At 39.1% G+C, this 15,271-nt stretch overlaps 2 protein-coding genes across 3 annotated transcripts; both read left to right on the top strand.

Annotated features, from left to right (window-relative positions):
* Positions 1–115: 115 nt before the first annotated feature.
* On the top strand, positions 116–2,957 carry LOC6569342 (V-type proton ATPase subunit d 1). Its single transcript, XM_001995684.3, has 3 exons — positions 116–536; positions 1,348–1,856; positions 1,920–2,957. Exons 1-3 carry the CDS (start codon positions 410–412, stop codon positions 2,340–2,342), a joined length of 1,059 nt encoding a protein of 352 aa, XP_001995720.1. The 5' UTR covers positions 116–409; the 3' UTR covers positions 2,343–2,957.
* A 1,305-nt stretch (positions 2,958–4,262) lies between these two features.
* LOC6569341 lies at positions 4,263–11,415 on the top strand. 2 transcript variants are annotated; one of them, XM_032741332.1, is made up of 3 exons: positions 4,263–4,473; positions 9,601–10,468; positions 10,528–11,415. In XM_032741332.1, exons 2-3 carry the CDS (start codon positions 9,607–9,609, stop codon positions 11,082–11,084), a joined length of 1,419 nt encoding a protein of 472 aa, XP_032597223.1. In that variant the 5' UTR covers positions 4,263–4,473; positions 9,601–9,606; the 3' UTR covers positions 11,085–11,415. The 2 variants fall into 2 exon arrangements, with proteins under 2 accessions (XP_032597223.1, XP_032597222.1); XM_032741331.1 differs by lacking the exon at positions 4,263–4,473 and adding an exon at positions 9,251–9,424.
* Positions 11,416–15,271: the final 3,856 nt, after the last annotated feature.

Here is a 15,271-nt window from a genome sequence, read left to right as displayed (position 1 = left end):
AGTGCGCGCGCGTGTCGCGTTGCCAACTGGGCGAGCGCGCGTCGGGTCGCGTTGCCAGCTTGCACGCACGAGTTGGCAGCACTGCAGGTCATTTGACATATGGCATTTTTAGTGCTGAAAAAAAGCGAAAACGGAGAGGAAGAAGAAGAGCTAAAATCATATGACTTGTCGATCGATAGAGCAGAAAAATAAAGGTTGCATTTTCCGCTGAGCTGCGTTGCCAAAAGTTCCGTTTTAGCCAACAGACGAACAAAAAACACACACACAGAGGCCGCAACAAGTGCTAAAACTGTACAAAAAAGCACCAACCAGCAACTAGCAATCGTCTTTTTTTTTCTTCCTGTGTGCTGTGTGTGTTTCTCTTTTTTGTTGTTGTTGTGTGCGTGTTTTGGACTCATTGACCATAATAATGGATAGCTCTGGATTCATGTTCAACGTGGACAACGGCTACTTGGAGGGCCTCTGCCGTGGCTTCAAGTGCGGCATCCTCAAGCAGGCCGATTATCTCAATCTCGTCCAGTGCGAGACACTCGAAGGTGAGCAAGTCGCAGTCACAGTCAGAGTCACATGACAAGCAAAACATGACAAGCTGCTGCTATCAGTGCGTGTGTGTGTGTGTGTGTGTGTGTGCTGTGTGTGTGTATAAGCTTGCCTTGTGATTTATCAGTTTACGCCACATAATGAGGCAGACATTTATTTGATATATATGCATAGATTCCAGTAAAACATCATCCAACACACTCACACACCTGGCCACACAAATAGGTGTGAATTTAAAAAGAACAAATTTAAATATCATGTGCACAAAATACAATATATTTTATCTATTGGCGACATGCTTAATTCCTAATGAAAATCACAAGTGATAAATATTTACGCCTTTTTCTCACATTTCCATATTGAGCTGCAATTGCCAAAATAGTTGCGAGTTGCATAAAGTTTAGAATACTTTAATTTCCATATTGATTTTTGGCTGCACAAGATATGTTTTGATTATGTATATATATTTCATTGTATTAGAGGCTTGTTATTGCTTTACAAAAGTCAGTCGGAAAAATATAACATTGATTCCCGAAAACTTCATCAGCAAGTGTTAATCGATAATCCATAATCTGGTCTGGTGTTATTTGACTAAAAGTGATACTTTTAGGGAATATTGTAACCGCAAGAACAGTTCGATTAGTGAGTGAAAAATGAGCTAGTAGAATATATCCAGTAAAGGACTGGTAAGGATCACAATTGCAATTGCAAATCAACTTTAAGAGCAGTCTGCACACAACTATTTTACTGTTCAGATATAGACAATTTTTATATATATATATCATAATTTGTACGCTTTGCCCGCAGATCTGAAGCTGCATCTGCAGGGGACAGATTATGGCAGCTTCCTGGCGAACGAACCATCGCCGCTGTCCGTCTCCGTCATCGATGATAAGCTGCGCGAGAAGCTGGTGATTGAGTTCCAGCATATGCGGAATCATGCCGTGGAGCCGTTATCCAATTTTTTGGACTTCATCACGTATGGTTATATGATTGATAATATCATATTGCTGATAACGGGCACACTGCATCAGCGACCCATCTCGGAGCTGATACCCAAGTGCCATCCGCTGGGCAGTTTCGAGCAGATGGAGGCCATCCATGTCGCTTCGACGCCCGCCGAGCTCTACAACGCTGTCCTGGTGGACACACCGCTCGCCCCATTCTTTGTCGATTGCATTTCGGAGCAGGATCTCGATGAGATGAACATCGAGATCATTCGCAACACGCTGTACAAGGCCTATCTGGAGGCGTTCTACAACTTCTGCAAGAATATGGGCGGCTCCACAGCCGACGTTATGTGCGAAATCTTGGCTGTAAGTTAAACTCAATTTGTGGCTTGATGGTCATTTTAAAAATGCAATTTCTGTTTGGGTTAGTTTGAGGCTGATCGCCGTGCCATCATCATTACGATCAACTCGTTCGGCACGGAGCTGTCCAAGGATGATCGGGCCAAGCTGTATCCCAACTGCGGCAAGATGTATCCCGATGGATTGGCCGCCTTGGCCCGTGCCGATGATTACGAGCAGGTGAAGACCGTCGCCGAGTATTATGCGGAATATGCGGCACTGTTTGATGCATCCGGCAATAATCCGGGCGACAAGACGCTGGAGGATAAGTTCTTTGAACACGAGGTGCATTTGAATGTGTTCGCGTTCTTGCAACAGTTCCACTTTGGCGTTTTCTACGCATACCTCAAGCTGAAGGAGCAGGAGTGCCGCAACATTGTCTGGATCGCCGAGTGCGTTGCCCAGAAGCATCGCGCCAAGATCGACAACTATATTACCATATTCCAGCACTAATCACCGGTCACCGATCGATCAGTGATCACAGTTTCCACGTTTCCCCCCCGTTTCGCTTCTTCACACATATAAATAATTTTTAAATGCAATTTTCCTTTTTCGTGTCGCGTGTCGTTAACATAATTGTATTATTATTATTATTATTATAATTTTTTTTTTGTTTCCCTGTTATGCAATTGTTAAAGTGAGTGTGTATATTATATGATACTGCTACTACTGTAAATGTATTCTTCTTTCCGAGTATTATTCCAATACAATTATTGTTGCAACTGCTCCTGTTGCTGTTGTTGTTGTTGTTGTCGTCACAGTCACACGACACTATGACGCACCGCACGCGCAATCTTTTCATTTCTATTCAAATATTTTTTTTTTATGTGAAGTGCAATGCTACCCCAAAGGGGAGGCTAGATTCCCATTCCCATTCCGAGCTCGGTTTAACATCTACCATACATATAAATATATATATACAATAAAACAATTGTTAATTCTTTCGAACATACAGCTGCGCATTAAATATATCTATATATATATATAAATATATATATATATGTATGTATGTCTGTATATCAACTTATCATATTGTGAAAATAAACCAATCTGTTTTAGAATATCTAAGTTGTGCCATAGTCTTATATCCTAGTTTTATGCAAAGGTCTGGACTATCGTCAATTGGTCAATATTTTTACAGGGTATAATGTATCCAAATTGAAATGCAGTTTCCATCTTTGCTCGAAAAGACATTGCTTTTGAAAATCGGCTCAGTTTTGACAAAGTTATGGGTGTGGAAAGCTTTGATTCATGCCCCCAAGTCAAGAACAGTTCCAATGGCAGCTATCCAGCCAACTTCGATATATATATATCGAATCTGATCTTGAGTATCGCCAGATCCACGACTACAAAGCTACAGACCAAAAGCTCTACATAATTCAGTGATTTGGCTTTAGACTTTGCTCTTTTAACGTCTGGCTGATGTTGAAGGTTAGATCGGGCGACTATGCAGGATATTAAAGGGAATGGTCCTTAAACCACTTTAGAATCGGTTTGCTGCTAGTTATCCAAGTTTTATTTAATTTTTTTTTCCAACACATAAAAGAAGGAATTTTTTTAAATTCTGAATCGAAAACAGTGTAAAATTTTGACTTTTCGATTTGGATATATGAAAAATATATGAAAAAAAATATATATGTATATAATATATAAAGATGAATTCTTCACAGTAATCAGACTCTCAATCAAAGTTATTACAGCTTATTAGTATGTGCGTCACGTCTGAACACCAAGTGGATGATCAACTGCTTTGTTTCGAAGGGGCAGTCAACTGGTGTCGCCTCAAGGTTTCCAGGGTGCGTCTGGATGAGTCACAAGGAACTAGACAATGAATATGATTTCATGCATATGTAAATAAGAGAAAAAAAATCAAGCACAAGAAGAAGACGAATAATAATAATAAGAAGAAGCAGACGAACACTAGGAAGAGAGTTGGACTCATTTGCCGAGTGGCACGAATTACAGTTCGTTCGATCCAAAGTTAATTATGCGCAGCGAAGCCGAACGAACATGTCGATCTCGATCTCGTCGTAAGTTGTGATGCTGTTGTCTCCCGTTAAATTCAGAGGGCGACAAAATCACACGCACACGTATGCACACACACACGCATGCATATGCATATGTATGCATGCATGTACGTGTATAGGTGTACGTGCGCATAGTGCGCCGTCGTTAGGCCAAACAGGTGCCAACACGTTCGAATCAAATAGAAAGCCGCGCTCAGCTGTCTACAACTTCGTTGAAGTTCGTCTGCTCGTCGGTTCGTCTGTTCGGCTGCTCGGCCGTTCGTCGATCGAATTGCCAATAACTCGACTCGATGTCGTTTTCTTAGCGCAGTTGTGTTTCGCGTCTTCAAACGTTGAGATCACTCTTTAAGCTTCACCTGGCACTCTCAGTCAAACGTTTGCTTCCATTAATCGCGCGCCGATCCAAATTTATATATATAAATATTTTTTTTTTGGTTCGACTTTACCGTTATATTGCTGTGAACACATTGCTTTTTTTTTGTTGTATCTAAATCAAAGTGCTTGTTGTTGCTGCTGTTGTTGGTGCTAAGCCCGCAGGATAACCCACGTGTAAATAGGTAATTAAGAAGAAGACTTTGAAAGAGAAGGTGAACCAAATGAGACTTTTGGGGGGAAGAGGCACCTTTAAATTTTGTTTTCATTTGTTGTTGTTGTTGTTGAAATGCGAAATGCGGCCAACACTTAACTTGGCCAAAAGCAATGACGACGACGGCCAAAGCCAATGATGAGCAGGAAACCCAAAAGCAAAGCCAGCAAAGACCAATGCACGTAAAAGTCGCCGAGAAATTGTGTCAACCAGTTTGCGTCGCTGTCGCCGTTGACGTCGACGTTTGCGTTTGCGTCGCCAATGCTGGCAGCGCCCGTTTCTGGTTGGTTTTCTTCTTAACATTCGTTGGTACTGTTCTTCTTCTTCATATTCATCTTCACCTTCATCTTATTCTTGTTGTTGTTCTTTTTGTTGAATTTATTTGAATTTGGCACCCGTTTTACTTTCTACTTTAACATCTGTTTCTCAAATTGATCTACTCTCTTTTTTTCCTGCTTCTTCTTTCTTTTCTTTGGCTGGCAGCAATGTCCTTTCGCTCTCGCATGCAACTTATCCACATGCATTATTTTTGGTTTAGTACGTTAACAAAAGATGAGATTGCTACTTTTACTAGTTTCAAGTTTCTCACTACAAATATCGCCATTTTTTTGGCGCCAAGGAAAAACCTTATATTTGAAAAGCATATTAAAACAATACAAAAAGGAACAAAATTGTACATTTCTTTATTGCATTTTAGAAAGAGACATTTCCCTTTTTAATAATAAATACTTTCCTTAATAGAAAATATAAAAAGAAGCGTTTTTAATTTTACAACATTCAAAACTGTCTAGTTTTCGAAGCGATTTTCCAAAAACATCAGGGTAAACTTTTTTCTGAGTGTACTTTACGTATTCATGCATTTTTTGAAGATTCTGAAAGTTTTACTTTGTCCAACGCAAAATGATTTCGAATTACCGATGTTTATGGACTAATTTGGAAAGATTTTTGTAGAAAAATCAGAGAAAATTGAGAAGCACTTGAAAAACGCCAGTTGAACTGAATTTGATTTGGCCGTGGAATGCAATTCTGGAAAGAGGCCTACGATTACCACTGTACTTTCAGATGTAAAAACTACTTTAATATGAGCCATTTAACTTGATTGGCATTGAAAAGTTGACCACTTAGTTGGCCCGACTAACTTAAGCAGGCTAACAGCTAATGACTAATGACAAATGGCTGAATTAAGTACGTTCATTCATCAAACTGTGGCGAAAATTAAGAAATGCGAGGGGGGAATGGAAATGGAGGGAAATGAAGGCAAACACATACGCTGGTTTCGCTTGTCTGGCAGTCAACAGGGCGTTACTTGGCCAACTTAACCTTAATATTATGCGGCCTAGACTGACTTCTGACATCGTCATTTGTGGAATGTATTACGGAAGCCTCGCATCAATTACGTTTTCCCCAGTTGTGTGTTGTATTTTTTCTTTTCGGTCGAAGAAAGTGAGACGTGAATTATGCAAATTGCTCTTATGTACATGTGTGTGTGTGTGTGTGTGTGTCTGTGTGTGTGTGTGTTATATAAACCATTGAAGGATGTAAAAGTATGTCGGAGCTGCTTAGCATAATCGAAGCATTTGTGCCGTAATCAGCGACGTCGACTCATTTGATTGAAGCAGCTGGCAAAAAAAAAATAGAGAGAAACAAAAAAATGAAAAGAAATTTTTCGCGCAATCTTTCAAAGATGCGCAACGAAAAATATTTATACGGATGTAAAAAAAAATATAACAAAGAGCTCAACACTTTCGCTTAACGGCGCCGCAGATGCATAATTAACAGTTTTGTTTTTTGTTTTTTTTTTGTTGTTTTTTTTTGGTGTTTTTGATTTCGATTTCGATGATATCGAGTTGCCCAGTTGCCCAGTTTCCCAGTTCCCCAGCTCAACGCATGTCTGATATGATAATTTTGATAGAAGTGTTTGTTGTTGCTCACTTTCTATTTTCCTATGCTTTTAATAATTAATTAATGCTAATATCTTTTCACAACCGTTATAAATTATTGACAAAAATAGAAAATATGCGCCCAACAACAAAAAACACATTCGTCTTGTTATTGTTGTTGCTGTTGTTCTTGTTGTTGTTGTTGTTTATCCAAATGCGGCAAATGCAAATGAATCTCTGAATATGAATATGAATGTGAATACACTCGCATTCCCACTCACACTCACACTCAGACTCGAGTTGAGTTCAGTATCAGTGTGTGTGTGTGTGTGTGTGTGTAAGTGTGTGTGTGGAAGCTCGTTACGTATTGGAATGCCAGTGAAATGATGTCAAGAAGAAGACAAAGACGAAACTGTCGAACCAATTTTGGGGGCACAGCTGGAGCCAAATTTGCCAAAATAGTTTATATAGATAAAGTGCAGCCAGCAACACCAAGCACAATGGCAAAGAGTGCTCCAGTCGACAATGATTCACTGGCAGATACCCTGCATTCAAATATTTAACAAACAAGATGTGTGTGTGTGTGTGTGTGTGAAATTACGATTTACCCGCGTGTTACTCAACCGATCTTACAGCTGATTAATATTACGTCAGGCAATTAAACATGCTCTTTAAAATTGTCGCAATCGATAAGCGATTTTAATCGATATTACGAAGGAAGCAGTCGATGAAAGTAAATGTTCATGCTGATCAAGAATCAATAAATGTTTTTACTTTTGCACCACTTCATTATACCCAATTTACCCATTTTCAGTGCTCAAGTGGAGGGTAGACAAGCAAAAGCAGAAGAAATACCAATGCACCACCCACTCACCCACCGCCCACCACCCACTGACCATTTCAGAGTTAATTGTTAGGCTGCCCCTTGTGCCCCCCTGTTGCTGTTGTTGCTGCTGCCACATTTGGTCACATACTTTCTATCCACTCATAAGTTGACATGGCCAAAAAGGCAAACAATCAACAAAAACGACAATAATTGGGTTACCAATTACTGCTGTCTGCAACTCTTGTTGTTGTTGTAATTGTTATGGTTTTTGTTGTTGCCCAAATGAAAGGTCATTCCACATAATTGAGTTACCATAATTATTGTTAGCACAGCTCCGCCTTGACATGGCCAAAAGGAGGCGAACAACTACACAGAATACCATGAAAGTGTTTTTACCAAGAAGTAACAATATCTTTTGAAATTAATAGTACTTTACAAGTAGAGTAACAATTAAAATTTAATTCATTGATTAAAACAATTGCAGACATTAGAAGTCTACAACTATCAAAAAGTGTTTAATTGCAATTCCCCTTCGAAATGAACGTTTACATTTTGTCTAACCTTTCAGCTTTGACCCTTAACATATTCATGTTCAGTTTTGATATGAATAACTTTATTTGAGGACACAAGCGACAAAAATAAATATAAACTATTAAATCTGCTATATCTAAAATGCATGCACATTTAAATTTAATATGACATATAAATTTATAAAGAAATCAAATATATAAATATGCAACAATATTGAAAATCCTGACTTAATTGCTACTCTTTCAGTTTCAATTTCAGTCTGCAAAAAAATTAATTGATTTGCAATCCAAACGTAATAAAAAATCTGCACATTTGTGTAGAAAACACTGCAGAAAGTCCAAGGATATTCGGTGCCTTGAACGAACACAATTTGATTTGAATTTGATAAGATGCAAACTGATTATCTGGGTTCACTGGATCTCTCTCTCTCTCTCTCTCTCTCTACACAATAAATACATATTTATGAAGAACCGTTTTCCTTAACATTTTAATGAAATGAAATTTATACAATATTATTATGTTCTCATTGAATTCTGAAGGAGTATAATAACATTTTTGAAAGTGAAATTCATTGAAATTCATCATCATAATTACATTTTCACATTTGTATCTTGCTTGAGGCTGGGGAAGCCCACCCAAGGTCTCAAATTTGGAATATATTTTGTAGATTTTTCAACGGCTAATCACCGTTCATTCATTCATATTGAATTGATGCTTTCTCCCTCTGGCAATCGCCAAAGCCACTGAAAGCGAGATCAATGCTGAGGCCAAAAAGAAAAAGTACAAAATCGAAGTAAAAGAAGAAGCCGAAGAAGTAACCGAGAGGTTCATTACGACGCCTTTGGCACCCCCCGCAGGTCCACTCGAAGACCTGATGATCCATCCATCCATTGGACAGATTCAATGAGTCAATAGCTAAAATTTCACTTTGCCAGCGCACAAAGCGGGCGATAAACCAAATAGTTACACAAAAAAATCGCCTCCCGAAAAAAGAAAAAAAAAGAAAAAAAAATTCCATCTGCCCTGCGAGTGTGCTGCTTGAGGGGGGGCATTCTAACAGACCGTAGCCCAAATCAATAGTCAATTAAATAACTTTGGTCCCGGGGCCGGTTCCACTCAACTTGTTGCTGTTGCTGCTGTTTTTGTAGTTGGTCTTTTGAGATTTCACTCTCGCTTTTGGTCAGCTTTGTGCTTTGTTTCTGGCCTTTTGTCATTTGGGTTTCGTTGCGCTGTTTGCATACGCATTTTACACTCGGCATTTTTTATTTTTGTTTTTATTTTTCCCCCAAGCGTTTTCAAACTTTGATTTTCGCGGCCGCCAACCGTCAGATGGCGCTGCTGTTAATTTGTTTACGTTGAAATTCGTGCAACACTTTTTTTCTTTTGCTCATTTCGCACGGCTCGTTGACAAAAAAAGAAAGAAAGAAAGACAGAGAGAAAGAAAGAAACGGATAGCAAGTGGTAGAAATTATGTCAATATTTATTTAAATTCATTTCTTTCGTCAGCTCACGCGAAACTTACCAAAAAAAAAAACCAGCAATATAACATAAAAAAAGGCCGAAACCGAACGGTGAAATTAAATCGGGCGCCTCTTGAAAGCAATTTTTTTGTTGTGTCTTGTTGACTTTGGGAATACTTTGTCTCGACGACTCTGGGGCTGGGTGAAACCTGCGATTCGGATTAAGTATTAAATTGCGTGCTAAATGAACCAATGGCTACAAACACCCACACGCCCCTGCCCCCTCTTCGATTGTGTTTGTTTTTCAATACAAGACACTTTCGATGTAGCACATAAATACATAAATACATAAATACATACTTATGTATTACTATTTATTTATTGTTCCGATTTCTTTGCAGTTGAAGATGAGCAACAAGATCGGTTCGCTGCTGTTGCTGATGCTGGTCAGCGGTACGCTGCTAGCGACGGAGGGGAAGACGGTGCATCGGCGGACCGATAAGATCTCGGAGAATTTCAAGCAGCTCGATCTGCCGCCAGAGGAGATCGATCCCGATGTGGCACCGCCCGAGCCCCAGAAGCTGGATGGCAGCGATGTCAGCGCCGCTGTGGCCCCAATGGTCGACGCTGTTCTCGATGAGAGCGCCAATGAAATTGCCAGCATCGATGCAGCAGCAGCTGCTGCTTCAGCTCCAGCAGCATCAGCAGCAGCATCAGCGGCATCAGCTGCCGAAGCACCAGAGACTGCTGTGGTGGAGGCAGCATCGCCAGCGAAGCCAGCGTCGAAGCCAAAGCCGACAAAGCCACAGGCGGATGCGGACAAGAATCCAATTAGTCGCTTCTGCAAGTGCTCGGAATCGCATTGCGACTGTTGCCGCAAGTTTGGATTGCCGCTGCTGCCCAGCGGGCCGGGCTGTGCCAAGATCGCGTATCTGGGCAATGACGAGATGAGCGTCTCCCTGAAATTTGGCGACATCACTCTCGCCTCGCGTCGCATCTCCAGCAAGCGGGCGCGTCCCATCTGCGTGGGAATGCCCGGCGGCTATTCCAAGTTCTGCGGACGCGTCTACGGTCTGTCGCGGGCCAAGGAAAACTTCAAGGCGTGCCTTGCCTTCGAGCTGCGTTCCGAGGACGAAATCGAGGGACAACTGCCCGTCTCCTGCTTCAAGTTCGGTTCGGAGGGACTGCGTGTCGCCGACCCCGAGCCGCTGCCCACCAAGGTCAAGAAGCCGGCGGATGAGGATGACGACGATATCTTTGGTTTTGGCGGTAAGTTGCCAACGCACTCCCATTGTGCAACTCAACTGACTCTTGTGCAACGATTCTAGCTGGCGGCGACGATGACGATGATGAGGACGAGGATGACTATGATGATGGTGATGACGAAGCCGAACCCTCGGCAGAGGACGACGATGCCGAAGACTATGTCGATGACGATGACACCGCAGCGCCCGAGGATGCTGACTACGGCGCCTTCAGCCTGGGCGGTCTGCTCGACGAGCTCGACGACGACGATGATGAGAAGCCCGCCAAGAAACCAATTGCTGCTGCTGCTGATGCTGCTGCTGCTGCTGCTGCCACGCCCATTGCTGATCAGACGACTCGCGAGCACGTTGAGATAATGGATGCAGTTCAGAGCAAGGACGATTCTGGAACTGCTGCTGCTGATGTTGCGACCGTTGCTGACGAGGAGTCGCCTGTTCCAGCTGCGACTGCAGCGCCATCTGGTGTCGAGGGCACCACGGCCACCGCCACCAAGGTGAAGAAGTCGAAGAAGGCGAAAAAGAACAAGAAGAAGAAGAAGGCAGCCACAGAGGCGGCCGCCGAAACCGAGGGCGGCTTTGCCTACGAGTTGCTCAATGGCATCCTGGAGTTCTTCAACTAAGCCAACATATATCTCAGCAAGGCCAACACTGTAAATACTCTTTTGTATCGACGTTGAGCTGTGGCCAGGAGCAGAAACAGGAGCAGAAACAGGAGCAGAAACAGGAGCAGGAGCAGGAGCAAACGGTATCAGGAGCTAGTTAGTTAGTTAGTACTAGTATTGAACTAAGTACTTTATTGCTTGCGCTAATTTATTTATTTATTATTATTTATTCAATCTATTTGGCAACAAAAAAATACAAAAACTGAACGCTAATTTTTCACCATGCCCAAAATAAAAACAATTCCGTTTTGTAATACAAATATATTTAATTTATTAAAGTGAATGAATAACGAATAAAAGATGTATTCAAATTGTTTAATTGACGTATTCTAATGAAGTACGGAACCGTTTGACTTCAGTTCCTGATGGCAACTCTACTTTTATATTTAGAAATTGGTAGGGTATGAAGTATACATATACTCTTGTTCAGGATCTGTCGGATCTCAGAGACATCAAATTTGGAATATACGAGTATGTTATCGAATAGCCCGCACAGATCAAGTTTACTTTTCAGTTTATCGATAATTGTTTCCATTTGGCGAAAGTCGATACATATCGATTTCCTATAGCAATAACAGCCGCAGAGCCTGCCAATATATATACCATATTTTTGATCAACTGGACAAATTTCATCAACATAAGAAATATATATAAATTGATGTGCCTACCATAAGAATGAGAAATGAGAATATATTTAACAGGGTATATCGCAGTCGAGTAATCTTACTTGTTTAATAATATTAATAGGATCTAAAAATGCCAAACTGTACTAAAAGCTAAAGAGAGAAAGAGAGAGCTCAGCCAGCGCTCCCCAATCGTTGCCTCTCTGGGTGGCAAGAGTGGCAAGTGCAACAATATGCATTGCGCAGTCGACAAATTGAGGCCAAGTTAGAAGCAACGTTTTAAATTGCGTTTCTTTTCCATTTTATTAAAGATGGCTAACCTATAATAAATGTACAGTGAGGTTGGCCAGAGTGCCTCAAAAGTGTTCGTTCCACCTCTCTTCTCATAGGGTTCGAGCTGTGGATTTCACTCAGCCATTTCTGGCGAGCAATTTCATTTTTTGTTGAATTGATTTATACCGAATTCATAAGGCGATATCTATGTCGATGCCAGATTTATGTATTTATGTAATAACAATTGTCCGTGGACAGCAGGGCCTTGCTTGCCCAACTCCTAATACTACTCCATGCCCAATATATATATAAATATAGCCTAGCAGAACAAAGTCAAAAAGTAGTCTCTGTATATTTTTCAATTTTCATGGCGGATCAACCAGATCTATATATATACATTTTATATATATGGGGGAGGTCTGAAGCGGCTAATTGACTTCATGACAACATTATAATGCCCTGTGCAGGATTACATAAAAATTATATTCGTTGCTTTGCTGGCTTTGCCCCGATTTGTTGCACACACATTGACTAAGTGCCACAACACCATTTGTGAAAATATCACAACAAAAAAAAAAAACACTAAGCCCAGCCCGTTCCTCCTCCATGGCTGATGCTGATGCTGATGGCGTTGAAAGTGGTCCAACTTTTAATTACCAACTGGAATGTGGGCAAACGCAATAAATCACCGAGTGTCCTCTGGCTCCGCCACACAGGATGCTTGCGCCCTTAATGAGCTGCGAGTATATTTGCTTTTGCGGAAACTCCATTTAATAATCAAGTTCAATGTCCATTTTATCAAATTTAACTCAAATAAAGCATATATGAAGTTGTTTCGAATTATTTTTTAATACATTTATTCAAACTTTATTTTATACGCATTGAGTAAAATAGTTGTGTTTAAAATTTACATTCAATTTGATTGAATGAACAAAGATAATACCACCCACATTTAAAGAGTGCTTATATTAACAAATCCCCGGCGATTTTTACACCGATATCCATCCTAAAACATTGAACCTTTAATTTTGATTGTTCCAAACAATTCCATTAAGTAAAACATACTGCAATCCAAACTATTTTGCATTAGTCCCAAACACAAGCAAATCCTATATTCAACTTACAGAGCCAATCTCTAACCATATATAAATATACATATATATATATATTAATATATATGTATGTAGTTGTATATCGTAATAAAGAGCAAAAATGTGTGTTGGTTACCGTTATGTAATTCGTAATTCACATCAAAAGTTGTATTCCTACTGTGTATATATCTATTAGCTATATATATATATATAAGATACAAATATATACATATATTGTATCTTAATAAACATCGAATAGATTCATCAAAAATAACATAAAAAACAATTATTCTATTTCGAAAAAAAATTTCGATAAATTTGCAAAGCTAAACCATTTTCTGGGTTCTTTTGTTGGTACTTTTGATTCCATGTGTTAAGTGAAATAAATATTTTGTGCTTAATTTTGGTTAAATGCCCAATTTGAGTTTGTTGTCAAAAGAACAAACATCAAAATTAAATATTCCTTCTTTTTTTTTGTTAGCAATAAAAGCTTAAATTGTTTATCTCAAAGTATTCTTGTATTGTTGTAATATATGTTTATAAGATTTATTAGTTTTATTTATATCTATAAAGATTTACCTTGCAATTGCATATTCATTCAAATGTGTATGTATATGTATATGTATATGTATATGTATATGTATATGTATATGTATATGTATATGTATATGTATATGTATATGTATATGTATATGTATATGTATATGTATATGTATATGTATATGTATATGTATATGTATATGTATATGTATATGTATATGTATATGTATATGTATATGTATATGTATATGTATATGTATATGTATATGTATATGTATATGTATATGTATATGTATATGTATATGTATATGTATATGTATATGTATATGTATATGTATATGTATATGTATATGTATATGTATATGTATATGTATATGTATATTGTATATGTATATGTATATGTATATATGTATACTATATGTGTACTAACAGAAACCGGGAGAAAGGTGCATAAATCTTAAGTTGATCAAAAATGGGAAATTCGGTAAAAATGGTCTTACCAGAAACAAGTGAAGCACATCCGCTAGTTAGTTGGGCTTCAATCAGTCTCGTTTTCAACCGTTAGTAAGTAGCAAAAGTTAATAGGTCTCAGTGTGTGTGTGTGTGTGTGCGAGTGTGCGAGTGTATGAGTGTGTTGCTGTTGTTTGTGATTGATAGTCTTAGTCCGAGTTGTACACAGAATAAGCGAAAGTTCACATTGAAATAAGAGAGTGTCGCAGTTGAAAGAATTGATCGCACTGAGAATACCCTTTCTTGGAATTAAATTTGATATTTTATATGCTACAAATGTATTACTTGTTATATATATGTATATATATATATATATATAATATATATATATATGTGTTACGTATACGTTCGCTGTTCCTGGATATGTTGAGCTGAGTGAGATGCTTTCATCCTCCGTCCGTATTTATATGTGTTTATTTATATATGTATATATATGCTAAGCTGGCAAATCATACTTATATATATATATATATGCGGAGCATATCGCCAGCTTCGTTGTGCACAACAACTGGTTCCAGTGGAGACCAGCGCCATATTTTCATATTTTCATTCGTTGTTTTTGTAGTTTCCCGTTCGCTTCCCTTTGCTTTCCGTTCCTTGTTTTGCTTTCCATTCTGCTTCCCTTTCGATTTCCGCTTTTCTTTATTTCGGCTTCATTTAATCAGCATGAATTATTTTTCTTTTCAATGAAATCGCCTTTTTTCGCTGTTTTTGTTGCTGTTTTTTTTTGTTGTTATGGATTGGATTTAATATGCCTTTCTGCTCTCACTTGCAGATTTATACTGTCAGCACATATATATACAGTCTATATGCAGTATGTGTTGATGGCTCTCTGAATAGTTGAGCTCTGTTTGGATATCATTCATATAAGACATAATGGTGGCTGGCTTTTATATGTAGAATCAAAAATGTTCAATCTTTGCATCCATGCCACATTTGGCATACAAATAACTGGTGAGATTATCAAACCTTTGCCCCAATGTCCCATTTTATGTATGCTCACTGATATCTATTAAATGCAGTATGGAACTGTATAGAAAGTGGGCTACACATCGATATTCTCTGAGTAGTAAATATACTAATCGCCAAGGGCAACAAACACGCAAAC

This window comes from Drosophila grimshawi, unplaced genomic scaffold (assembly GCF_018153295.1).
Source record: "Drosophila grimshawi isolate 15287-2541.00 unplaced genomic scaffold, ASM1815329v1 contig_848, whole genome shotgun sequence".
NCBI classification, from domain to species: domain Eukaryota; kingdom Metazoa; phylum Arthropoda; class Insecta; order Diptera; family Drosophilidae; genus Drosophila; species Drosophila grimshawi.
The sequence above is the reverse complement of the archived record's forward strand: the minus strand, read 5'-3'. Positions and strand labels throughout refer to the sequence as shown.